This window comes from Alexandromys fortis, unplaced genomic scaffold (assembly GCF_014885135.2).
Source record: "Alexandromys fortis isolate MF-2015 unplaced genomic scaffold, M_Fortis_MF-2015_v1.1 scaffold_35, whole genome shotgun sequence".
Classification (NCBI taxonomy): Eukaryota; Metazoa; Chordata; class Mammalia; order Rodentia; family Cricetidae; genus Alexandromys; species Alexandromys fortis.
In genome coordinates this window covers 6,358,589-6,385,303 of record NW_026067913.1, presented here as the reverse complement: position 1 = coordinate 6,385,303, position 26,715 = coordinate 6,358,589, and the positions used below count along the sequence as shown (strand labels likewise).

At 36.2% G+C, this 26,715-nt stretch overlaps 1 protein-coding gene across 5 annotated transcripts in view; it reads right to left on the bottom strand.

The window, feature by feature from the left end:
• Positions 1-26,715, bottom strand: part of Ralgapa1 (Ral GTPase activating protein catalytic subunit alpha 1) — a 198,586-nt gene that overhangs the window by 83,528 nt on the left and 88,343 nt on the right. For all 5 annotated transcript variants that reach the window (XM_050138855.1, XM_050138852.1, XM_050138853.1 and 2 more), the window contains 9 exons: positions 19,013-19,165; positions 13,994-14,187; positions 13,460-13,558; positions 12,780-12,935; positions 10,138-10,266; positions 5,869-5,994; positions 3,919-3,977; positions 1,869-1,977; positions 366-476 (listed from right to left, as the gene is read on the bottom strand). In XM_050138855.1, coding sequence (XP_049994812.1) covers positions 366-476; positions 1,869-1,977; positions 3,919-3,977; positions 5,869-5,994; positions 10,138-10,266; positions 12,780-12,935; positions 13,460-13,558; positions 13,994-14,187; positions 19,013-19,165 — 1,136 coding nt within the window. The remainder of the gene's footprint in view (positions 1-365; positions 477-1,868; positions 1,978-3,918; positions 3,978-5,868; positions 5,995-10,137; positions 10,267-12,779; positions 12,936-13,459; positions 13,559-13,993; positions 14,188-19,012; positions 19,166-26,715) is intronic.

Here is a 26,715-nt window from a genome sequence, read left to right as displayed (position 1 = left end):
GTGGTGCACATACATACACGCACATAGAATAAAGATATCTTAAAAAATTGATTCCCATGGGAGGCCTGTCCTTTTCTTAACAGAAACAGAGTAGGTGTGGATTGGGCGGGGGAGGGGAGTGAAGGGAGAGAAGAAGGACTAGGAGAAGAGGAAGGAAAACTGCAGTTAGGATGTAAATTAATCACATAAATAAATAATTTAAAAATATAAAGGAATTATCAGGAACTTTGATACAAAAATGTAAGAACACCAAATATTTACCTATGAAAAAACAGCACCTATTAAAATAATTTCATATTTAAGGTATCCATATCTAATAAATTTTAATATACGGTTATAATAAAAATAAAGAAAAAGTTGTTCACCTGAATAATTTTCAAGGGCGAGTCAGGCTGGTAGGTCTGCAGTCTAGGTGCATAGTGAACCAGCATGTGAAGCATGTGACACGCCACATGCGCAACTGTTTTATTCGTGAACTGCAACAACAAAAGTCACTGTTACAAAACCCTTCTTTATGCCTACTCATCAATATTAGCTTCTGGTGATTTAAACCTCATGTTTCCTTTTAGTATAAATATCAGCGGTTGTCCCGTACATCTCTCAAAGCTGTACCTACTGTTTCCATTTTATTCTTCACTTTGCTCAGCAAAGCGCCTCAAACATAGCACATAATCAGAATTATTGTCAGTTCACTGGAGTTAGTCAAAAGTGCTTACTATGCATATCACATATTTAGCCTTAAACAGATGCTGTGGTATTAAAAGCTTTAAGACAAGAATAATAAATATTCTTTCATAAGTAAAAATACTCATATAAGCAGGGAATGGTGGAGCATGACTGAAATTTCAGCATGCAGAACGCTGAAGCAAGAAAATTCTGAGTTCGTGACAGTCTGAGCATTCTACTGAATTAGAAGGTAGCCTGGGCTAAATAGTGAGACTGTCTCAAACAATAATAGCAAAAACAAACCCCTAAATAATACTGAAATTCAGTAAATTTTATAATTTTATTCGATATTCTACTTGATTAGATTATCACTAATTTTTTAAACTCTTTTTGTGTTGGTTGCCTGCATCTATGGATGTACACCATGTATGAGCTTGGTAGGCAAAGAGGCCAGAAAAGGGTACTGGGTCTCCTGGAACTAGTTATAAGGAGTTCTGAGTTGACACATGGATGCTGGGAATTGAACCCAGGGTCCTCTGAAACAACAGTAAGTGCTCTTAATCACTCAGCTATCTCTCCAGCCCCTAGATTACTACTTTTAAACAAATTTCTATTCTGGTTATAAAGAGGATATTTATTTTGATTAATAAAGTCAAAAACTCAGTAATTTAGGGAATAATAAAGATCAAAAAGTAAGTCACAAAACTACTAGTTAAAAATCAAGAGGGCTGGGAAGGTGGCTCAGCTTGTGCCTACAGCTGAAGTGTGAGGATTTGAGTTCAAGTCCTCAGCATTCTATGAAAAGCTGCCCATGACTTTGACCTCAGCACACAGCATACACATAAACATACACCATACTTCTCTCCCTCTCCCTTCTCTTATGCGTACACACACACTAAATCATCTCCCTCCTATGTGCTATTCTAAGTGACTGGTTTATTTTTAAGATGTCAATCACATATTTTCTAGGAAAGAAATCAAATATAGAAAAGTTCAGACATAAGAGCTCATCACAAAAATACCTTAAATTCAAAAGTGGGACTATTCTTAAAGTGAGTCAGAATCAAGGAGTTAATGTAATAATACATGATGAAAATGACTATTGAATATTGTAGTCACAGGGGCCCAGGATTATTAAATGTGTGGGGAAAAATCCTGTGTCCTAATGATCTCAATATTTTTCATGAAATAGATTTCTTTACCTTTAATGAAACACAAATTACATTCAGAGCTTCTTTAATTTGAGGATGATGAGATTCATGAACTAATTCTTCACAAATCCAAATACCTAAACTGCAAAGTGCTACACATCTGAAAAAAAAAAAGATACCCTACAATGACTTCAAATAAAACACAACATTCAGTACATTCACTGTTTAAATGAATCAAAGACTTTAATAGTTAGCTGATAAGTGAGGAAAAGCAGAAATAAAAACACTGCCAATAGAAAGCCAGTTTTCTCCTGTAATCCATCACCAATAGTGATACAACAAACAGAGCAGGAGTGCTGGGAACAGCATGCAGCATCTTTCTGACAAATACCTAAGATTAAATTGACAAGAAGTCTTCTTCCCAAACAAACGGAGAGCCTGCTTTACAGGAGAGAGTTTAATATTCTTGACTAGCAACAGGACAATTAGCTTAGATAAAAATAAATTGGTGGAGTAAGTAAAATATTTTTGTTATTCAAATTTAACACAATTAGCCACAATTTTCTTAAACAAACTAAAAATGATTTTTAAAAACTCCAGAAGAAATAGACCTTGTAGGGCTTTACTTGCTTCTCTAACCTTGTGGGGTTTTATCTTCCTAAAAGTGACTCAGCTAAAATTCAGCTGGAAGTTACTTGGTAATGAGAATCAGGAAGACTTCAATGTACTCAAGTTTAGGCTTCTGATAAACTGTTTAACAGTTCTCTCCAAGTATAAAAATAGCCTACTATCTGTAATTCTGGCATATGTACATGGATTAATACTGATATTCTTACACTACATTTTAGAATAGTTCAATGAATTTTTTTTCTTCTAGAACAGAGGAGTCTGAAGTCTTCTCTTATGGGGTAGACTGTTGTTACCCAACTGTTTACACCAGAGATGACCAAGACGTCTTCAGAGTAAGGGCTACTGCCTTATTTTCACTCCTTTGGCATCAACCCATAATTCTTACATAGTGTTGATAGATCTAAGCAACTACGTTCAAGGTTTCAGCAATAGCACTATATGAAGTCATAAAGCAATAATACATTTTGAAATGCAGCAAAATGTTCCATAAACTTAATTAACCAAAAGCAGAGACTGAGAGTACCAATATGAACTAGTTTTTGTTGGAACCCAAGGGTTGGCTATAATCCTATAATCCTAGCACTTGAAAAGCTGAGGCAGGAGAATCAGGTCCTGTTCAAGGTGGCTATATAGTGAGCTCAAGGCCAGCCCATATTTACATGAGATCATGTCTCAAAAAACAAAAATCAATGAATTAAATTAAAACACTGAAATATTAAATAATAGGCTACAAACAAGATGTTTCTAAATTTGTGTGAGTACACCAAGAGAAAGTAAGTAGAGGGCATAAAAGAGACTATGGTGTTTCTTCCCTAATTTATTAAAATAATTAAGATTATTTTGGGATTGGGAGATGGTTCAGTGGGTAAGAGTGCTTACTACAAAGCATGAAGACTTGAGTTCAGATACCCAGCGTTCCATACCTGTAAAACCCCAGACACGTCTGTGTAAACCAGCAACCCCAATGAGAAGAGGGGACAACAGCCTAGCCAAAACTTGGCAAGTTCTAGGTTCAGGGAGAGATCCCATGTTTTAATGGAATAAGGTGGAAAGCAACAGAGGATACCTGATGTCTTCCTCTGGCCTGCACACATGCATGCATGAGCACCTGCATAGATATGTGTACACATACATATATACACATACACACAAAAAGGAAAGTAAAAATCTTCTCATAGTCTATTAAAAATCATGATCAAATAGGTGGCTATTAAAGTATACTATTTTCTTAGATATATCAATTTCTGTAATCTAAATATTTTAATGAACATTGATCTCTACTCTGTACTTCAAAGCACTATATAAATAACCAATGAAACATAATGATGAAGTAAAAAGTAGTCAAATAAGATTTTAAAAAATTATTTTATTTATGAAAGATGAAGGCTTTTAGAAGTCTGGAACAATTTGAAGTGTTGTAATTTTTACAAACTGCTAGGGATAGCTGTTACATTAAGAATATCTGACCTACCTTGCAGGACCAGAGGGCTCATCTCTTGCTGAGCTTAGTACAGTTTTAATTATAAGTTCCTAAAATAAGAAGAAACAGAAGAAATGATTACAATTTCTAATGTACTAGTATAAGGAATGAATTAGTACACTGTACTAATTCAACAAATATTTATGAGTTGGCCATTCTGGACCAGACAGTGCTCTGGGCATTAGAAATAGAGTGGGTAAGTGAACAATCCATTCTTAAATTTACTTTTAATAAAAATCCAGAATTATTCTAAAAGGTGGCTAACAAATCATGAAATTTATAACTAAAGTATCTTTAAAAATAACTTTTTTCATGATTAGGAGAATAATAAAGAATCACTACACAATAGAACTGATACCTAAAAGGCATGAATACCTTAAATGTTTTTTAGATATAGTATTTGAACAGCAGGGCCAGATGGTTTCAATGGCCAATTTTTATCAAACCCTTTTAAAATCTGAAGAAACAAGTGCATCTTCATGCTCATTTCATGAGGCTTCATTATCTGAATACCCAAATCCATACAGATACCACTCTATTTTTTGAAAAGTTTTCAAAAAAATTACTAGTATTCTATACCAAACTGAGCAGTACATTTTTAAAAAACTGTACATGATTAAAAAGAATTTATTCCTGGAAAGAAATGGTAGTTAATTTCTTGGAAGTTAATATTTTTAAAACAGCCATTCCATTCTAAGCAATCCCATTTATACTTATCTATCTAGGGAAACAAATCAGTATGACAGAAAGACCACATAACATGCAGGTATTGTGTCATGCTTGTGTTCTCAGAAGCCAGAGGCAAAGGGAGAAGGATCACAAGGTCCAAGCTAGTCTAGGCTACACAGGGAAATCTTCGTCTAAAAACACAAAACAAATTAAAAAGTTATCTTCCAACGGTATTCCTGGTGCTATAAGCCTGTGATACCTGTACTTGGGAGGCGAGGGCATGAGAATCTCTACCAGTTCAAAAACACTCTGGGTTGCAGAGTGGATTCTAGGCCAGTCTAGGATACTTGGTGAGACCTTGTCTCAAAACAGCTCAAAATATGCTATAATGAAACCCATACTCTATATACTAACTAAAAACATTTTTAAATGCTTAAGAAGAGATCCAACCCAAAACTTTCAGTAAAAGCAACTTGGAAAAACAAAGCATCAGCATGATCCCCCAGGAGCCACAGTGTCTTCTCCTCAGCTCTTCTGAGGCTAAAGACCAAGTCAGTTACTGTCATTGTACATTTTATCAACAGAAGTGCTAAGCCTTTGGGCATTGAGAGTACACAGGCCTATAGTCAGAGACAATGACCTAGTCACAGAATTGTTCACTAGGGCTCACATTGCTGAGCCCAGAACCTTAACAGGAGAATTTTCACGCCAGCCTCCTCTACCTTGGTCTAAGAGGCATTGAGTCATAGGACCAAACATGCAATCAAATCATATTTCCTCTTTAAACAGAGGCTTAGAATTACTCTTCACTAGTTTTCTAACCCGAAAACTTTGAGAAGTATACAATCACAAGTGTCATTTGTCATGCCTGTTCCTGATGAATGTGCAAGCCCTTTAATGCTTAAAGTACAGGAGATATTCCATATTTCATACAAAGCAATAAAGTTCAATCAAGAATAGAAAGTGGAAATTAAAACATTTAGCTTTAGTGTGACATCTCAATCTGAGAAGTCTTGTATTAGCAGCATAGGTCTTGGGTCACATATTCAGTGAGTGAATTAATGACTCGTAAGGGACAGACATGTGAGCAGACTTGATAATGAGAACAGGTTTCAAAGTTTTCAGGTTTAAACCTTAAAAAGGCTTTGTTCCTAGCAGACATTCGAGATTTATGACTGGAATATTAACATTCTTTAGTAACTAGATTTCAAAAAGAAAAGGGAGATGGCAGATTACATCATATATGCTAAATACTAGCATCTGATTTCTTACCTTAACGTCTGTAAAATGAGACACAGCAATCTCAGGGATGTTGGGATGGAGAGCAGGCAGTTCACAGTATAAGTTGGGAAAGCAAACTAAGGATCCCAGGAGAACTTGTGCTTCCACTCTTGGTGCCTGTGTATCAGATGTAAACACTCTATAAAATGCTAGCTGTGTTCTTAAACTACCAGTAAATATTCTGTTCTACCATTAAATATTTTGTTCTATAATTATATTATACAGGGCAGTGAGAGCATTCAGTGATTCAAAGGGGAATGTTATAAAAGATTTAAGTTTCCATTTAGAACTTCTAAAGAGAGTATGATTATTCTCAGTAAATACAATGGACAAATAGCAAAATGTTTTTTAAAAGCAACCAATAAGTTCTATGTTTTCCATCAATAACTTTATACTTGTTAATCTATAAGTTTCACATATAAAACTTAAAAATAAAACTTTATCATTTTGATTAAAAAAAGCAACCAATAAACAGAAACTATCTGGAGCTAATGACCTTTAAATAGGAACATAAGATGGTAACCAGAATACATTTAACATGATTAAAGAAAAAAAATGAGTATTTTATTTCCTTATTTATTTAGAGTCAGGGTTTTGCTACATAGTCAAGGCTGGCCCTAAACTCACTTTGTAGCACAGGCTGGTCTTGAACTTGCGATTCTCCTATTTCGGCATCCTAAGTGCAGGGCTTACTGGCATGTACAACCATGCCTGACTAAATTACTTTAAATGTAGTTCAAATTTCACTACCTATTGTTCAAATAAGTTAATGACTTGATGTCACTACTTTAGAGTGCATAAGAAGAGATTAAAATGTTAATTCTGTCTTTAAGAAATAGGTACCAGGATAGATGGTTTTTTATATATTTATGTATATGAACAAAACCACTATCCTTAATATTTACTAACATTATAATTCACGTCAACATAAATCATAAGAAGTATTTCATGTTGTCTTTCATTTTATTAAGTCATCTCTTAAGTATCAATATTGAACATTTCCTCTTCTGCCCTCTTGCATGTCCACCAAACAGGGACCAACGCATTAATTTACAGACTAATTGGTTTTTAGGTTTAAGAAAAATGTGAAACACCAGTATATTAGTAACACAGTATTTCCATTCACATAAATCAAGACTCAGTGTCTAAAAGATTTTCATCTTAGTATGACTTAAGCTTATATGACTTTCAACAGAGCAGAACAGCTCATTTTTACAGGACCTGTTAGAGTATATCAAAATCCCCACCCTAAAGAGGCTGGGGCAGAACGATTGCAAGCTGAAAGCCTGCCTGTACGACCAGAAAGACATTGTCTCAAACAAAACAACAAAACAAAAGACAAAACATTTCATGTCCAGATTGAAAGACAATCTAGACTTACAGATTTGAAAGGGCAGGGTAAATCAATATCTACTACCCTGCTTTAAAACTATCCTATACACCAAGATATTTTATGCTATTTGTAGCTATTGTGAAGGGTGATGTTTCTGATTTCTTTCTCAGCCCATTTATCATCTGTGTAAAGGAGGGTTACTGATTTTTTTGAGTTTAGGTATATATACAAAGGATGCTCAATCGTGCCATAAGGACACGTGCTCAACTATGTTCATAGCAGCATGGTTTGTCATAGCCAGAACCTGGAAACAACCTATATGCCCTTGACCGAAGAGTGGATAAGGAAAATGTGGTACATTTACACAATGGAGTACTACACAGCAGAAAAAATTGACATCTTGAAATTTGTAGGCAAATGGATGGAGCTAGAAAACATAATTTTGAGTGAGGTAACCGAGACTCAAAGACAATTATCATATGTACTCACTCATAAGTGACTTTTAGACATAAAGCAAAGAAAACCAGCCTACAAATCACAATCCCAGAGAACCTAGACAACAATGAGGACCCTAAGAGAGACATACATGGATCTAATCTACATGGGAAGTAGAAAAAGACAAGATCTCCTGAATAAATTGGGAGCATGGGGACCATGGGAGAGAATTGAAGGGGAGAGGCAAAGAGGGAAGCAGAGAAAAACGTAGAGCTCAATAAAAATCAATAAAAAATATAAAATAAAAACTATCCTTTACAAATAAAACTAATTTTTAAAGACTCGATATTTAGCTAAAGGTATTAGTTGGGTAAGGTAACTGTAATGTCTGAATATGAAGATACAACAGGAACAAGTGATTATGTAATAGTTAAGAAAGACAAAATTCAATCACTTGTAATCTGCTTAAGGAAGGAAGGAATCATTAACAATGAGAGATGATATGGATGGGATCTAAAATGAGAATTGAAAGAGCCAAGACCTGAAATTAGTATTTTTAACACCATCCAGAGGAAGACTGCCTCTGACCTTACAGGGCACATGTGAGTGTCCAGCTGCTTTCTTATAATGATTTGGTTTCTACGTAGCCTTCCTCAGTAATAGGCAGCATGCGAATTAGCAGAGAAAGGGGCTGTTGCTTGCATTATCGAAAGGATGCTGTTATATAACCAATATCTAGATGTAGAGGAGGAACGTTAGTCACATAAAAAGCATCAGGGTTTATTTCTACAGAACTTTGAGAGAAGTTGCAGAAAATATGCTTAGTAATCTGGAGTAACTGGTTCATTGATAAAGAAAAGTTTTCACAGTAACTTAAGAAGTGACAGTTATTTGAATATCAATCTCCTTTGAGTTCTATCAACTTTTGCCAGTCTAAGAGGCTGATTATCTGGGTGCTGTAGTAATACTACAATGGATTTGTAGCTTGTGTTTCACCTTTGGTTTATTTTCCATATAATCTACTCCAAAAGTAATATATTTATTTAATATTCTCAAGACAGTTTAATTATCTCTTTACTTATTTTAAAGTATTTCTTTAAGTCAGTATAGCACTATAACCTGGTCCATAGCACTTAAAACATACTAAGATGCATCCCCCAATGATATCATTCATCATCTATAATCTCAACACAACCTAGGTTCTGACTCAGTACTTCAGCATTGCTAATGAGCACCCAGACCATAGTACATGTTGTTGTGCTGAGCATGCTTTCAGTGATAAGAAAGGACAAGTTCCTGTTCATCTGTAAACCATCCTCTGCATATATAAACACGAAGGAAAAGTTTATAAACCACCAAAGTCTAAGCACAATGTTGAGCGTATACTGGTACTGGATAAGTACTTAACATTTTCAGCAGTATCTACTAAGCACTGCTCTGTGCTAGACCCTGGAGATACCAAGATACAAGACACTGTGAATGTTTTCCAGGAACAGTGGAAACAAAACTGTCTAGAAATGCAGGTTTTTTTTTCCTTTTCATATGCACATTTCCTCTGGGTGATCAATTGTATCCATGTTCAGGGCTTTAAAAATACTTCTAAAACATCTCTCTTGACCTCCTGACTTATGTAACAATTATTCTATTGACCTCTCATCAGTATCCAATACACACCTTACATCAGGCCACAAACAGCACTTTTCTCATTCACTGTTGGGCTTTTGCAAAACAGAAATAATCTATTAAATGGTTATGCATTCTTTGAAATTGTATGCCAGTATTTTCTCTTCCATATACCCTAATTTTTTTTCTAACAGGACATTAGAAAGTGATCTTTCTAAAATACACATTTGATCATGTTTCCTTAAATGATGACTCAATTTTCATTGAGAAAATCTAACCCATGCTAGCACTACATCCTCAGCTACTATCTTTCTAGCTAGCTCACTTCTGCTACTTATGTAGGAAATATTCCACCTACCCTTGTTTCTGTGCAATTATCTCACAGCTTCTTAACATGTAAAGGTTACTCCAAGGGCATATTTCTGGGTTATCCCATAAATGTTTGTTCTTTGTATTAAAATTTTAATTGTCAAATAAAAATTCCCACTAAAAAAGTGATGATTTAATAAACATGCAGTAATGATTACTCTCCATGGTTCCTTATCTTTTTCAATAACTTGCAACCCTTTCTTCACTTCCGTCCCTGTTTCCCTACATGTCCCAATCTTAAATCTTTTTTTTTCTATCAGATGTAAACCATTTTTTATAGCTCTTGGGGGCAATTCACCAACTAATTTTATTGATTTCTTAACACATCAGAATTTCTTTCTTTTTAATGTGGGAGAAGCAATCAATTCCAAATAAATGCTAAACTTTCCTGGACATAAATTTGTTATATTTTATCAGCAATAACACTTTTTGTTGCTTTGTGAGCTGAGTCTTGATAAATAGAGTTTATTACTTTAAAAGAACTAGAAATAAGGACTTACATTAAGAAAAGCTGAAGAAGCCACTCTCCCAGCTGCTATAATAAAATCCATAATCAGCATTGTGGCACCAGGCAAACCAAGTGAAAAAAACTGAGGTGAGCAGTGCTTGATGATTGTATTGACAATGTCCTTAGAAGAAGGAAAAAAGGAAAGAAAGATGATCACATATGTATTATTGGGTATCAGTTAATCAATTTCATTAAAAATAGGTAAAGTATGAAATAAAAAAATATACTGACTGACTATCTGGAAAGACTAATTTTAATTCTTTCAATTAATACGTGTTTCATATATTTTGTTAGGAAAGTAAACTTAAAACACATCTGATTAAATGACATCAACGATAGTTCTTTTCCACATTAGAAAGCAAGGAGGGCTCTTTGCTTCACAGCAAATTTTTGCCCCACATTTCCTAAAATTACAGAGCAGTTTCTCCAGCCACCTAGTTGCCTCTGTGTGAAAATTCACACCCTATATCTACACTCAACCTATGTGATCTGCTATGTGGCAACTGGAGAAATTGGAAGTCCTTGAATAATAGATATATAGCTTCATAAACCTAAAGGTAGGTGTTTTTAAGTGAATATTCTTAATATGGCATTATGATTCTGGATTTGCCAGGAAAGATGCAGTGCATTTGGTTGTGTTGTTCAATGTGACTTTTCAGGAAAGGTTTTAATTAGCCTATATTGATGTGGAGTTCCCCTCTATATGCTGTGAATACCATTAGTTAAAGAAACTGCCTTGGCCTGTTGATAGTGCAGAACTTAGGTAGGCGGGGAAAATGAAACTGAATGCTGGGAGAAAGGAGGCAGTGAGAGAGAAGCCATGCAGCTGCCACTGGAGACAGATGTGCTGAAACTTTGCTGGTAAGCCTCAACCTTGTGGTGATGCACAGATTAATGTAGATGGGTTAAATTAATATGTAAGGGTTAGCCAATAAGAAGCTAGAGCTAATGGGCCAAGCAGTGATTTAAATAATATGGTTTCTGTGTGATTATTTTGGGGGCTGAACTGTTGGGTGGCCAGGATGAACAAGCAGCCCCCTGCAACAACATATAATATGTTTTATTATGATATTTTCACATAGGTACATAGTATACTTTGGTCATATTTACCCTGAACCCGTTCTTGTCATTGCCCCACCTACTCTTACTGATCCCCTTCTCCAACCAGTCTTCCTTCCACTAAATATGACTGACCTTAAAGGAAAACTCTACTTTTATAGTAGAAAGTATGTAATAGTATTTGAGATATGTTTATAAGGTTTGGACACTACAATTATTTTTAAATTAATGAAGAAAGTTTTCTCATTTGCTCAGAAAGAAATATAACTATCAGCTTTGAATAATAGTGTTCTCCAATGGACATTTAAACAAATTACAGTACGCTTCCACACTTTTTAGTTTTCCAACTAAGATCAAGATCGCTCAAATATGTGTCCTAGAATCTTATCTATGATTATTCAATGATCATAAATGATACAGCTCCCACGTTAATGTAATTATCATTATGGCAATGTAATTTAGTAATAAGAAAATATGAGGTAAATTTTAGAGTAGAATAAACCTTATAATTGCTGTATGAAAAGGTGAGCAAATTCATATACCTCAAATGTTGATTAAGAATTAATTATAAAATGCTTAAAAATGGACGCATTAGAGTATTAAGAAAAACCAAAGTAACCAAAGGATGGTTTAATCGCTTCAAAAAGTAAATTGGTTAGTATGTGAAAGCTAAAGTTGTAAGGCTTGGGCAGTCTGTGAGGCCTAGAATTAGCGCTAGTGCATGAACTGGCTTTTTGGAGCCCATTCCCTATGGAGTGAGCCTTGCTTAGCCTAGTTAAGGGGGAAGGGTGGTGCCTTGATCTTGCCTCAGTATGATGTGACAGACTTTGTTGACTTCCCATGGGGAGGCCTTACCCTCTTTGAGGAGTGGATGAGAGCAGGGGTGGGGAGAAGGTGGGAGGAGCAAGAATAGGGAAAAGAGGGGGAATTGGGATTGGTATGTAAAATAAAAAAAGATCGTTTTAAAAAATAATACAATAATAAAAAACTGAATACTGACGTCAGTGCATTAAGTACTGCAATAGTTTGTTTTCAATCACCTTTCAAGAATAAAAGATGTCATAAAGTAGAAATGAATTATAAATAAATTGCTACATATGAAAGACAGTTTTAACTCTATATCTTCTAGAGCAAGAGTTAGGCATAATTAAAAACCAATGTCTTAGTTTCCTTTCCTGTTGTTGTGATAAAATACTTTGAACAAAACAACTTAAGAGAGAAATGGTTTGCTCAACCCAGACCTCTAGGTTCCAGTCCATCACTGCAGAGAAGCCATAGTAACAAGAACTTGAAGCAGGTGGGCACATTAGGTGCACAGACAGAAGAGAGCAAGGAGTGAACTCATGCCGTCCCCAGCTTCCTTTCTCTATCTTACACAGTCCAGGATACTCTGCACAGGAAATGGTGCCCTTGACATGGGCAGGTCTTTCCATCTAAGTTAATGTAGTCAGGGCAATCTCTCACAGACATGCTCAGAGGCCCATCTCCTATGTGATTCTAATTTTTGTCAAGTTGACAACTAACACTAACTGCCACAGCTGATAAAACAATGTTTTAGTAGGTACACATATTTACCTGATCAATATGAAGCAATCCACAATGCATTATATTGTAGAAATGTGTTAAAAAATCTCTGTTTGGAGATACATCTTGTCTTCTCTTCATTGTATTACAAATAAGTTTATATGCATGTAATTTACCTTGTTTATACTTATCAGTCAACATGGTTGCCTAAAATGAAGAAATCAGTTTTAATACTAACAACCAAATATTGTTTATAAATATTTAAACAATCAAATATAATAAGCAGTATCTGTTTTCATATATTTCTTTGTTGGTCCAATTCTATTACCCAGCTAGAAGTCAGGACTAGGAACTAGTTTGTGCTTTATTTTTATCTAAATACAATGAAGACAGCCTCCTCTAGAGCTGTGGATATAGCTCAGTGCTACAGCACTTGTCTAACACATGCAAGGCTGTGGGTTAGATCCCTAACAGGGGAAAATGGATAAAAATAAGTACATTTTAAAACATTTTTGGCATACTTTTCTACACTTGCTTTTGCTTGATTACATAAATAAACAAGCAAATAAAAAATGTAATTCTGTTATGTATAACTGTCCTTTCTATGCAAAATTTCTTAGAGATACTGGCTACAAACTAAGTGTTCTTGAAGACCAAATAACTGTTTAAAATTTCTATCAGTTGCTCAAGACTAATTTAGTAAAGAATAATGTTTTATATGTCAAGCTTACCTTAAAAAGCCAAGGTGTAAGAATTCTTAATGGAGGAATCAAAACAGGTGGAGAAGGTGAAGTCAGGTTATCTGCTGAAATGCCAAGATTATCTCTGATCTATAATTTTCAAATAAACAGTAACAAACATGTATTAAAACTATATCTTCTTTTAGTTGTTTTACCTTAAACAGAAGTCAAATCCAGTCTCTACCATAACAACCTATTTCATTACGGCTAATTATGGCCAAGTGACTTCATGTTGAGTATTTGTTTAATTCAAAGCAAGATCAAGGTTGTAATTATGTTCTCAAACGCCTCTTCTTTTTTTGTTGGGGAGAGGAGGAGAGGATGCTTGTTGTTCCTTCAGACAGAATAGACAGGGCTTGTACAGAGCCTGCTATGTAGCTTAGCATGGCTTCTACCCTGTCTCAGTCTTCCAAGTGCCAGAATTACAGGTGTGCACCACCACAACCAGCCTTCTATTTATTAATACTTTATTTTTCTTTCCATTTCCTCTTATAGCCTTTGTTTGTTTGTTTGTTTTTTTCTCACCTTGGCTAGATTCTGCCAAAGTTCACAGAGGTAATCAAAAACTTGAGCATGTATTTCAGGATCCATAATAGCATTGACATCTCCCAAAATGCCCAGCATTCTTCGCCACATAACAGTAGCAACATCAGCATGCCACCCAGTGAGAGTACCTCCTGCCATTACGCTACAGCATTCAGATGGAAATTCACTGATTTCTAAAGAAAAAAAAAAACACAATAGTGTTAGTACCCGAAAGAGACAATTTAAGTGAATAATCTCAAATATCTACAAATGTGAACTAAAGGACTGTAAATATAAGTAACTTTTTTTGATGCCAAAATCTTTCCAATACATAATTCCCTATGTAATAGGGTTTTTATTGGGATTTACTGAGGAAAAATATGCAACTACCACTTATTGTACAGCAGCTACCAAAAGGAGAAATTATTATCCGTATATATATATACACGTAAAGTATGTCTGAGAAAGCACGCTTAGAGGTGGTTCTCCTCTTACACTGTGGGTCTGGGGACTGAAGGCAGGTGGTGGGGCTGGTGCTACAGTGCTCTTACTCACTGGGCCATCTTGCCAGCCTGTGATAGAGATAGTATGTGGGACATAAATATCAATTTTATAAGCACACACTCTCACTTCTATATAATAACTAGACTATATAATCAAGAAGAAAATTTTAGGCTAAAAGTAATTCCTGTAGGAAGTCTTCATAAGCCAATTTCTTTGAAGTTAGAGCATGCAAACAGTAACACTGAAAGAAGTATCACAACATAAAAAAGATACTTGAACTAAAATTTGAACATAATAATAGTGTAATTAAGCCTTGTTGTTGTTGTTGTTGTTTTCTGAGACAAAGTTTCTCTGTGTAGCCCTGTCTGTCCCGGAACTATTTCTATAGACCATGTTCAAGTTGGGCTTGAACTCAGAGATCTGCCTGCCTCTGCCTCATGCCACCACTGTCCAGCATAACTGTGTTTTTTATCTTTAATACTAAAAAGGTGAAAAGTAATAAATACAGGCAATCTTGATCTTTGTCCCATTTCTTCCACTAACCACGTTAAACAAATTATTTTAAATACTTAAGGCTATACTTCCTCACTTATAAAATAGATAGTTTTGCTAGTTTTTTTACAGCTTAAAAAATCCATTATTACATGCATACAATTGTATAAGAAATTATAAGAAAGTATAAATGGTGCCTAAGGCCTGTAATCCAAGCTCTCAGCAAAACTGAGGCAGAAGGATCTTTGCCAATTCAAGGTCAGCCTGGACTTTTGTTTCAAGAGAGTTCAAGGCTAGCTTAGACTACACAATGAGACCCTGCAGTAAACAGCTAAACAAAAATAAACAAAAACGTTAATGTCCTTACAGCTAATGCATTTAAGAAACCAACATTTTATGGACAAAAGGAATTTTAACCGTTTTTTTTTTTTTTGGTGGGGTGGGGTTGTTTCTGTATAGCCCTGGCTGTCATCGAACTCACTCTGTAGACCATGCTGACCTCAAACTTAAGAGATTTACCTGCCTCTGCCTCCTGAATGTTGGGACTAAAGGTATGTGCCACCATCTCCCAACTTAAATAGGATCTTTCATATTTGATAATATCCCAAATATATTGATAATTTATAGTTGGTCCATTTTTGCAAGAAATTTATCTTATATTTGTAATGCTTAAATTTTCTCTTTGTATATAAATTATGCAATAACTAATAATATTTAAAAGGTATTATATAGTTAATCTTCAGATTAAAAATTGACATTCAGTATAAAGCCAGTAAGTAAATCAAAAGAAAGAGACTGAGTTCTAACACGTAGAGTTGTAATGTTTTCCTGTTCTACAGCTTCTTTATACATGTGTGTGTATGTGTATGAATATTGAGATGAATCAATTCATTTGTCTCTGACTTAACTTTCACAAAGTAAACTACAAAATATTAAATAACAAAGAGGGCAAGAAATAATAAATAACAATTAGTTACGATCTGGATCAAGCTGTATGGGGCAGCTACAAATGCCATTGATGAGATAACTGAGGAAAGTACTGTAGTTAAGAGACCAGCAATTGATGTTAAATATTGTGAGTGAAGCTAATACACTGTGGCTATAAGGGAAGTATGTCTATATTATTGGGACAGATCTACTTAAGTTTACAGGTATAAAATATTAAAAAATTTTAATTTTATATAGAAAAACAGGTATAAACCAGCAAAATAGTAACAGCCTGGTAAAATTTATTTGAATGATTTATGGATTTTTTTAACTAGTCATGTTAACTGTCTTGTAATTTAAAATTTTTCTTCCAAATGGTAGGAAAACAATATACAAACAAATGTTAAAGGTCACCATAATCCACGAAGCAGAAACATATAACTGCATGCTAAGGAATGAGCCCTTTACTCTACAGGGGATGCATGGACCTCTTTAGGAAGAAGAAACATTTTGCAGGTGGGAACTGGAAAGGGAAGGATCAGGTATACGCAGGGAGTAGAGGGAGACAGTGCAGGTAGAAACCTAGTGCAGTGGAAATTTCCTGGAATTTATGAGGGTAGCGCTAGCGAGGACTCCTAGTAATGGAGGATATGGTGTCTGAACTGGCCATCTTGTAGCCAGGCAAGGCTTCCAGTGGTGGGATTGGGTTGTATTTGTTTGAGCTGTTGGCCAAAGGGGTCTTGTGGAGATCCCTGAATAACCTAGGCTGATGCTGGAATAAAAGATCATTCTCTGAAAACTGACAGCAAGACACCACTGCAGAGGGCAACATCCACACAGCTCACTGAAAGTTGAGAGATTGAGTTGGCCCTGCATCTTGGAGCCTTTACCTCTACATTCTAATCTCTTTAGTGCAGGAAAGTATTGTGCAGGCTAGAAAAAGAGATATCAACCCAGCCACAAAACCCTCCACCTACAATCTGCCTAGCCTGCCAGATGTGCTCGGGCAGTGGTGATATAAAACTTGTGGGAGTACTCAGCTAATGTCTGGTTTAACTTGAGGCCTATGCCATGAGAGGGAGTCAGTGTCTTATACTGCTTGAATGGCCATGAACAGGAGACTGGAGAGCCCAGAGACCAAACAACTGGCACACAAACAAACAAATAATAAAATCATTGAAATAATTCCTAATAATATTCTGCTGTACTCATAGATTGGTACTGTACTCATAGATTGTAACCATCTATGAGTACAGATATGAGATATATGTATTCATAGATGGTTGACCAGCCATCATTAGAGAGGCTTCCTCCAGCAGTAGATGACAGCAGGTACAGAGAGACCCACAGTCAGACATTATGTAAAGAGAGAGTCTAAATTGGAGGTTTACATCAGATCCCTTCCCTCAGAGATCTGGAAACCCCAGGGGAACAGGGAAAGGAAGGGTTGTAGGAGTCAGAGGGGATGGAGTATACCAGGAGAACATGGCCCAGCGAATCAACCAGCCAGTGTTCACACAGGCTCCTGGTGAACACTGTGTGACAGTTAGCACAGGGCCAGCATGCAATATGCACAAAGTTCTCTGTGCATACATATGGCTGTCAGCCTGGTGTTTTTGTGAGACTCCTAAGAGTGGGAGCAGGTGTATCTCTGACTCTTTTGTCTGATCTTGGGACTCTTTTCCTCCAATTGGATTTCCTTCTCCAGCCTCTATATGAGTGCATTGTCCTGTTTGGCTGTCTCTTTTCTGAAGAGGAAATGTAGCGGAAATGGATCTGGGAAAGAGAGGAAGTGGGAGGGTTCTAGGCTAAGTGGAGAGAGGGAAAACTATGCTCAGTATGTATTGTATAAGAGAAGAATCTATTTTCAATAAAAGCAGAATACCAACAATAAATAGAAAAACAAATTAATATAATTTCAGGAGCATATATATACATATATATGTGTGTGTATATATATATGTGTGTGTATGTGTATGTATGTATATATATATATACATATATAAATGGAATGAGCCCTTTAAAGTAGTCCAGGAATTAAGCACCTTTCATTTCTTCCTTTAATAAGAATAAATGTGATATATGAATAATAAAAAATGGGCTTTTACTATGACTTATAAATAAATATTTGGTCAACTACTTCATTAACTAATTTTCAAAATATGTGGCCAAGTATTTATCTGATGCTTTTTATACTATGCAGGACTTTAGTTCCCTGTACTTAAAAAAAAAAAAAGGTAAAATTGCTAATTTGACAAATTGTTTTACTGAAAGTTTGGCTGACAAAAGATAGTACTGCTACTTCCTCCTGTGAGTGAGCAATGTATTCAAGTACAGTATTAAGAGACCTGAAACATAGTGAGCACACCTAGAACTCCAGCACTTAGGAAGCTGAGGCCGAAGGAGTTAGAGGCCAACCTGGACTACAGCACAAAACCCTGTCTCAAAGTCAAAATTTAAACAAGGAACCAGACATGGTGAAACGCTTTTAATCCTAGCAATTGTGAGGCAGAGGCAGCAGAACTCACTGTGAGTTCTAGACCAGGCCACTTAGGGATACACAGTGAGCCTCTGTCTCAAAACAAGAAAGAGAGGGAAGGAAGGATGGGGGGGGGGGTAGGGAGAGGGAAAGAACAAATATCAGATCAATAAATCAAACAATCCCAAACAGTGCAATCACTATCACCAATTAAAAGCCTTAATTAAGCCGGGTGACGGACACCTTTAATCCCAGCACTCGGGAGGCAGAGGCAGGCGGATCTCTGAGAGTTCGAGACCAGCCTGGTCTACAGAGCTAGTTCCAGGACAGGATCCAAAGCCACAGAGAAACCCTGTCTCGAAAAACCAAAAAAAAAAAAAAAAAAAAACCTTAATTATAAAAATGTTTAAAACTATGATAAAATGAAAAAACCAAAAAACAAACAAAGCAAAACAAATCTATAAGAATAATAGCCCCTTTTAAGGGTAAGAAAAACAACAGAAAACTCAGAAAAATTCAAAGACTTTAAATAAGTATAAATAATCACAGCTAAGATGACTTAGGTTCTGATACTAGTACTCTGTAAGAACAGCAAATATCTGAGTTGCAAACATTGCCTAGATCATCTGGTGTCTGCAGAACGGAGTGGTGGAGCTTCTCATCCAGCTGCAGATCCTTCTGTTCCATGTGGTCTATATTTAGTGTAGATGGGGAAGGTGTCTGTGACCGGGATCCCAGAGCTGAATGTATTGGGGAAGCGCTTTCTGAACCTGCAAAATTAATTTCATAAAATCACTGTGAAGAATATAGTCAGGGTACTTTCAAATACCAAAAAGATATAATTTTAAAACATCAAAAGATAAACTAGGTTATATACTGTCCAAAGATGTCAAAAATATCATGATATTGCCTACCACTGGATGGACACAGGATCAGGAATACAAGATAACGGGAACCACCAGTGACAGTGGCAACCTCTGTCTTGATTCTTGGCCTAACTATAGAAACTCAGGTACCACTGCTATTATTCTCTTTTTCTCATTTGAATTTGGAACAGGTCAATAGTGACGGAGCTATTCTTCTATATAATAATATAGATCAATGCTAGCTTGGTTTACACTAGTTCCCAGCTCCCAGGGAGCCCTTATCTCTACTTTTCCTACCAATCTATTCTCATAAAACATCAAAAACGCATGAAAATGCAATGATTATATCCTCATTACAAATTCTCTTGAAAATAACATATATGCCTATAATCCCAGCACTAAGAGCTGTCAAGAGTTCAATGTCTCTATTGTGTGGAATAATTTGAGGAGTTTTGGTATTAGTTTTTCTTTGAAAATCTTGTAGACTTCTGAGCTGAAACCATCTGGTCCTGGGTTGTTTTTGGTTGGGAGACTTTTGATGATGTTTCTATTTCTTCAGCAGTTGTAGGTTTGTTTAATTTGCTTATCTAGTCTTGATTTAATTTTGGTAAGTGATATTTGTCCTGAAAGTTGTCCATATCCTTTAAGTTTTCCAATTTTGAGGAGTACAGGTTTTCAAAATATGACCTGATGATTCTCTGTATTTCCTCCATGTCTGTTGTTATGTCCCCCTTTTTATTTCTGATTTTGGATATTCTCTCTCTGCCTTTTGGTTAGTTTGGATAAAGGTTTGTCTATTTTGTTGATTTTCTCCAAGAACCAACTCTTTGTCTCATTGATATTTTGTATTGTTTTCTTTGTTTCTATCTTGTTGATTTCATCTCTAATTTGACTATTTCCTGCTGTCTAGTTCTCTTGGGTGAGTTTGCTTCTTTTTGTTCTAAAGTCTTCAAATGTGAGACTAAAATTACCCTGATACACAAGCCACAGAAAGACATTACTAAGGAAGAGAATTACAGTCCAATCTCAGTCATGAACATTGATGCAAAAATACTAAATAAAACACTGGCAAATTGAATCCAAGAACACATCAGAACCCATCATCCACCATGACCAAGTCTGCTTCATCCCACAGATGCACGGATGGTTCAATATATAAAAATCTGTCAATGTAACCCACCACATAAACAAACTGAAAAATAAAAACCACATGATCATCTCAGTAGATGTTGAAAAAGCTTTCAACAAAATCCAACATCCCTTCATGATAAAGGTCTTGGAGAGAGCAGGGATACAAGGAACATAGCTAAACATAATAAAGGCAATATACAGCAAGCCAACGGCCAACATCAAACTAAATGGAGAGAAATTCCCACCGAGCCCACTGAAATCAGGAACAAGACAAGGTTGTCCACTCTCTCCATATCTATTCAATATAGTTCTTGAGGTCCTAGCGAGAATAATATGATACCAAAAGGAGATCAAGAGGATATAAGTCAGAAAAGAAGTCAAACTTTCACTATTTGCTGGTGATATGATAATTTACATAAGCCACTCCAAAGATTCTACCAAGGAACTTCTACAACTCATAAACACATTCAGTAATGTAGCAGGATACAAGATTAACTAAAAAAAAAAAAATCAGTAGCCCTCCTGTATGCGGATGATAAATAAGACGAGAAAGAAATCAGAGAAAAATTACCCTTCACAATAGACACAAGAGCATAAAATACCTCGGAGTAACTATAACCAAACAAGAAGAAGACTTGTATAATAAGAACTTTAAATATTTGAAGAAAGAAACTGAAGAAGATACCAGAAAGTGGAAAGATCTCCCATGCTCTTGGGTAGGCAGAATTAACATAGTAAAAATAACAATCTTACCAAAAAGCAATCTACAGATTCAATGCAATGCCCATCAAAATCCCAGCAAAATTCTTCAAAGACCTTGAAAGAACAGTACTCAACTTCATTTGGAAAAGCAAAAAAACCCAGGATAGCCAAAACAATCCTGGGCAATAAAAGAACTTCTGGAGGCATCACAATCCCTGACTTCAAACTCTACCACAGAGCTACAGTACTGAGAACAGCCTGGCATTGGCCTAAAAACAGACAGGAAGACCAATGGAACCAAATAGAAGACCTGGGTATCAATCCATACACCTCTCAACAGCTGATTTTCGACAAAGAAGCAAAAAAAAACATCAAATGGAAAAAAGAAAGCATATTTAACAAATGGTGCTGGCATAACTGGATATCAACATGTAGAAAAATGAAAATAGATCCATATCTATCTCCATGCACAAAACTCAAGTCCAAATGGATCAAAGACATAGCCACACTGAACCTAATAGAAAAGAAAATGGGAAGTACACTTGAACGCATTGGCACAAGAGACCACTTCCTAAATACAACCCCAGTAGCACAGACACTGAGAGAAACAATTAATAAATGGGACCTCCTGAAACTGAAAAGCAAAGGACATGGTCCTTTAGAATGAGAAAAGATCTTCACTAACCCCACATCAGACAGAGGTCTAATCTCCAAAATATACAAAGAACTCAAGAAATTGGTCATCAAAAGAACAAATAATCCAATAAAAACAATGGAGTATAGACCTAAACACAGAACTCACAACAGAGGAATTTAAAATGGATGAAACACTCTTAAGGAAATGTTCAACATCGTTAGTCATCAGAGAAATGCAAATCAAAACAACTCTGAGAGTCCATCTTATGCTGGAGAGGTTGTGGGGCAAAGGGAACATTCCTCAATTGCTGGTGGGAGTGCAAGCTAGTACAGCCCCTTTGGATGTCAGTGTGGCAACTTCTCAGAAAATTAGGAAACAACCTTCCTAACGACCCAGTAATACCACTTTTAGGTATATATCCAAAGGATGCTCAACTGTGCCACAAGGACATGTGCTCAACTATGTTCATAGCAGCATTATTTGTCATAGCCAGAACCTGGAAACAACCTAAATGCCCCTCGACAGAAGAATGATACAGAAAATGTGGTACATTTACACAACAGAAAAAATTAATGTCAGCTTGAATTTTGCAGGCATATGGGTGGAGCTGGAAAACATCATTTTGAGTGAGGTAACCGAGACACAGAAAAACAATTATCACATGGACTCATTCATAGGTGATTTTTAAACATAAAGCAAAGAAAACCGGCACACAAATCACATTCCCAGAAACAACAATGAGGACTCTAAGAGAGACATACATGGATCTAATCTACATGGGAAGTAGAAAAAGACAAGATCTCCTGAGTAAATTGGGAGCATGGCGACCTTGGGAGAGGGTTGAAGGGGAGGGGAGCCTTAGGGGAGAAGCAAAGAAAATTTAGAACTCAATAAAAATCAATAACAACAACAACAACAAACTGAACAAGAGTTCAGTGTCATCATCCTCAGCTACATAAGCAGTTTGAGGCCAGCCTGGGCTTAATGAAACCCTGTCTTTATAACACATGCAATTGGAGTCTGCAAGATGACTTAGTCAGTTAAAGGCACCTGTTTAAAAAGTCTGACAACCTGAAATCCCCAGAATCTACATGATAGAGGGAGGCCGACTGATTCTGGTAAAATCATCCTTCTACCTTGGTATGCACCACAGCTCATACCTTTACTACATACATACATACATAAATGTGAAAAACGTCAACCCTCCCCTCAAAACCTACCAAACAGAACACCAACCAAACAACAATCTTAAAAATCAATAGGTATGGTGACATATTCCTGTAATCCTGGCACTTGGATGGCTAAAACAGGATGATCATGAATTTAAGGTCACCTGGGCTACAACCTGAGACCCGGTCTCAAAAACAGATAAACATCCTCCAAGTTTTCTCACTGATCTTAGTAAACCCTCCAATTCATTTCCTAGTGTTCAGATGCCTCTGAAATGCTCTTGTACTCTACAATCTACGTATTTTTGTATTCTAGCCAAATGAACAGCATTTATTAAAATCATCATAGTCTAGACCTTTTCCATGTTTTCTTTTCTTTGGACAGAATCCTGATTAAATTCTTGGTTTAGACACTGTTTTCTACTGATGCCAACTCCTGACCTTACCAAGTGTAACTCCCTGCCATATAGTCTGGTTGATTTCATACCTTCACATTATACCACTATCATACTGATTTCAACATGCCTGTTCAGTTTGAAACACCCCTCAGTAGCATACAAATGCCTTAATCACAGGCTTGCTACTTATTTTATACTGCTGCACTGCTAGTGTCTACCAAAGTGCATGACACACAGCAAACCATCTTACTACTGTAAGTAATGTGTAGCATAAATTGCATTACAAAACAGCCGATGGTAGTTGCAGAGGAGAGTCCATTGGCACTAAACATTTTCTAATGTTGAATTTCTAGCTCAGAAATATCAATGTTCTAGACCCAATAATTGTAAAATTCTGCCCTTTTTACTATTTTCTATACAGTAAAGCAAAAATCAACTTAAGTTACATATTTGTATCAATCTCCTAAAGTATGGAACACATTTTAAAAATGGCACAATAAATGCCCCAAATAATAAAGAACTATATTATATGTACCATGTTATAGCAATCACATAATTGGTCATATGATAATTATATATCAAAAGAATTTGAATCTACCTAGGATTAATTAGATGCAGGAATCACATTATTAACTAGGTGGCTGTTCCTTTTACTTGACATACAAGAAAATTATTTCTACGATAAGACAGCTGCAGAAACCTGAGGACTCAGAAGCTTAGCATAAGCACTGTCACATGAGAGGCACATGGAGAAAAATCTCCTTAACACTTATTAAAAACGTCAAGCATACTCCAACAGACAATATTTTCATCAAATGCTTTGGAATCCAAATCTATTTCTTTTATCTCCATGTGTTATCCTGTTTCATAACAATCACTGCATTAGATATTTTAGATTACTCTCTGTGCGTGTGTACTCATTGACCACAGGATGTGTGTGGAGGTAAGAGGACGACTTGAGGAGCTGCTTCTCTTCTCCCACTATATAAATCTGGGATTCAGGAATGGAAGCAAGAACCTTTTCCCAATGAATCATCTTGTTATCCCTAAATTCATTTTTTTTTTTAAACAGGGTTTCTCTGTAGCTTTAGAGCCTCTCTTGGATCTAGTTCTTATAGGCCAGCTGGCCTTGAACTCAAGAGATCCTCCTGCCTCTGCCTCGCAAGTGCTGGATTAAAGGCGTGCACTACCACTGCCCGGCCTAAATTCATTTTTTCAGACCTAAGATTTTAAAATCAGTTTATATGAACTATAAGAGAGTCAATATTATCTTTAATTTTATTGCCAAGATTCTATAATAACTGACAAAGTTTTTCCCTGTTAAAAGAGCTTTTTACAAGACATTTTTTACTGATACTCATATGCCAAATATGCATAAAGCTTATATTAGCTATATTATTAAATGTCATATCTTTTAATATTTCCCACTAGATTTCTTGTAGTATCCAAAAACTTCTATATTAACAGAAGGGAGGATTCCAGGGCAACTGGCATCCTTCTGAAAAAACACAGTTAACAGTGTGATAATGCACACAAGCTTGACCATCAGAAAAGACTATGTCCAAGTTTTATATATTAAGTATATGAAGTTATACTCACTATTTATTTATTTATTTATTCATTTATATTTATTTATTTATTTATTCATTTATTAAAGATTTCTGTCTCTTCCCCACCACCGCCTCCCATTTCCCTCCCTCCAATCAAGTCCCCCTCCCTCATCAGCCCAAAGAGCAATCAGGGTTCCCTGCCCTGTGGGAAGTCCAAGGACCACCCACCTCCATCCAGGTCTAGTAAGGTGAGCATCCAAACTGCCTAGGCTCCCACAAAGCCAATACGTGCAGTAGGATCAAAAACCCATTGCCATTGTTCTTGAGTTCTCAGTAGCCCTCATTGTCCGCTATGTTCAGCGAGACGGGTTTTATCCCGGGCTTTTTTCAGACCCAGGCCAGCTGGCCTCAGTGAGTTCCCGATAGAACATCCCCATTGTCTCAGTGTGTGGGTGCACCCCTCGCGGTCCTGAGTTCCTTGTTCGCCGGTAGTGGTGGCGCACGCCGGCATGATTTGCTGAAGGAGGCAGAGGCAGGAGGATCACGAGTTCGAGGCCAGCCTGGGCTATACTCACTCTTAAATATTCTGTTTGTGAATAAAAACACAGCTGTCTTCAAACACTGCTGCACTACTGACAATGTCAGTGATTAAGGTTATTATTCCTTATAAAGCCTCCCAATAGGGTAACAAAATCAGCCATTCAAGGTAGCACATAGTTGCATTCCTATTACAAATTCTTAGACATTTAGTTATTAAAAAAAGAGACCATATAAACCAATTCCTTGAAATATAAATTTTAATTTTTAGACTTTTTTGTTTGAACTACTGATTTACTTTTGTGTGTGTACATACATGTGCATGCAAGTACACTCATCCACATAGGCACATGTGGGAGCATGGAGAGGCCAGATTATTGATAATAGGATGTCATCATTTTCTATTGCTATCCAAATTTATTTTGAGACAATACCTCTCATTCAACCTGGATTTATTGTTTGGGATAGACTGGATGGCCAGCAAGCTCCTAGAATCCACCTGTCTTAGTACCCCAAAGGTGGGGTTAGAGGAATACACTGCCTGGGCATCCAAACTCAGATCCACATGCTTGCTAGGCTAGAACTTTACCCACTGAATTGTCTCCCTAACTCTTGGAGCTTTATTTTTGATGAATAAAGAGAAATAAGAAAAAAGTATGGTGACATTTTCTTTTACATTGTAACAACCTTTGAAAACCCAGCAGTTTTACTAATGTTTTAAATAAACTAGAGTTAGAATCAAGCCTGCATGGGGAAGTATTTCTGTTCTTAAAGAGATCATGGTGCTTAGAATCATAAGCGACTACCATGATTGTTAACTGGAATGGCTAACCGCTGAGTGAGGTGCATCAGGGTATAACTGGAACGGTTCAGATCACGCAGTAAAACCTTCAAGATCATTGTAATCTCTACACTAACCCTGCAGTAACATTTTTATCTATTTAATTATGTCTCAACTTCCAGGACTCCACTTACTATATTAAAGTTGGGTTTTGACACATTTAAAAAGTATCTGAAGAGGATAATTTGCTGCATCACTAGGTATTCTAGTACACTAACAAATACGTCTTCTTATTGGCAGAGTGCTTTATATTTCCTGCAACAAATGCTTTAAAAGCTGGTTTGACTCTGAACAACAAGGAAAAAGATATAGTGAAGTACTTGTTTCCTCTTCTAGATTGTCTGTTTAACAACTGCTTCTAGTCTGGTGCATATACATGAAGTCCACTAACGCTTACCTACATGTACTTCACGTCAAGAAACTACTCTGGGTTTTTGTTTTGTTTTGTTTTCTCCTCTGTTAAAATAAAATAAAAATTAAATGAAAACA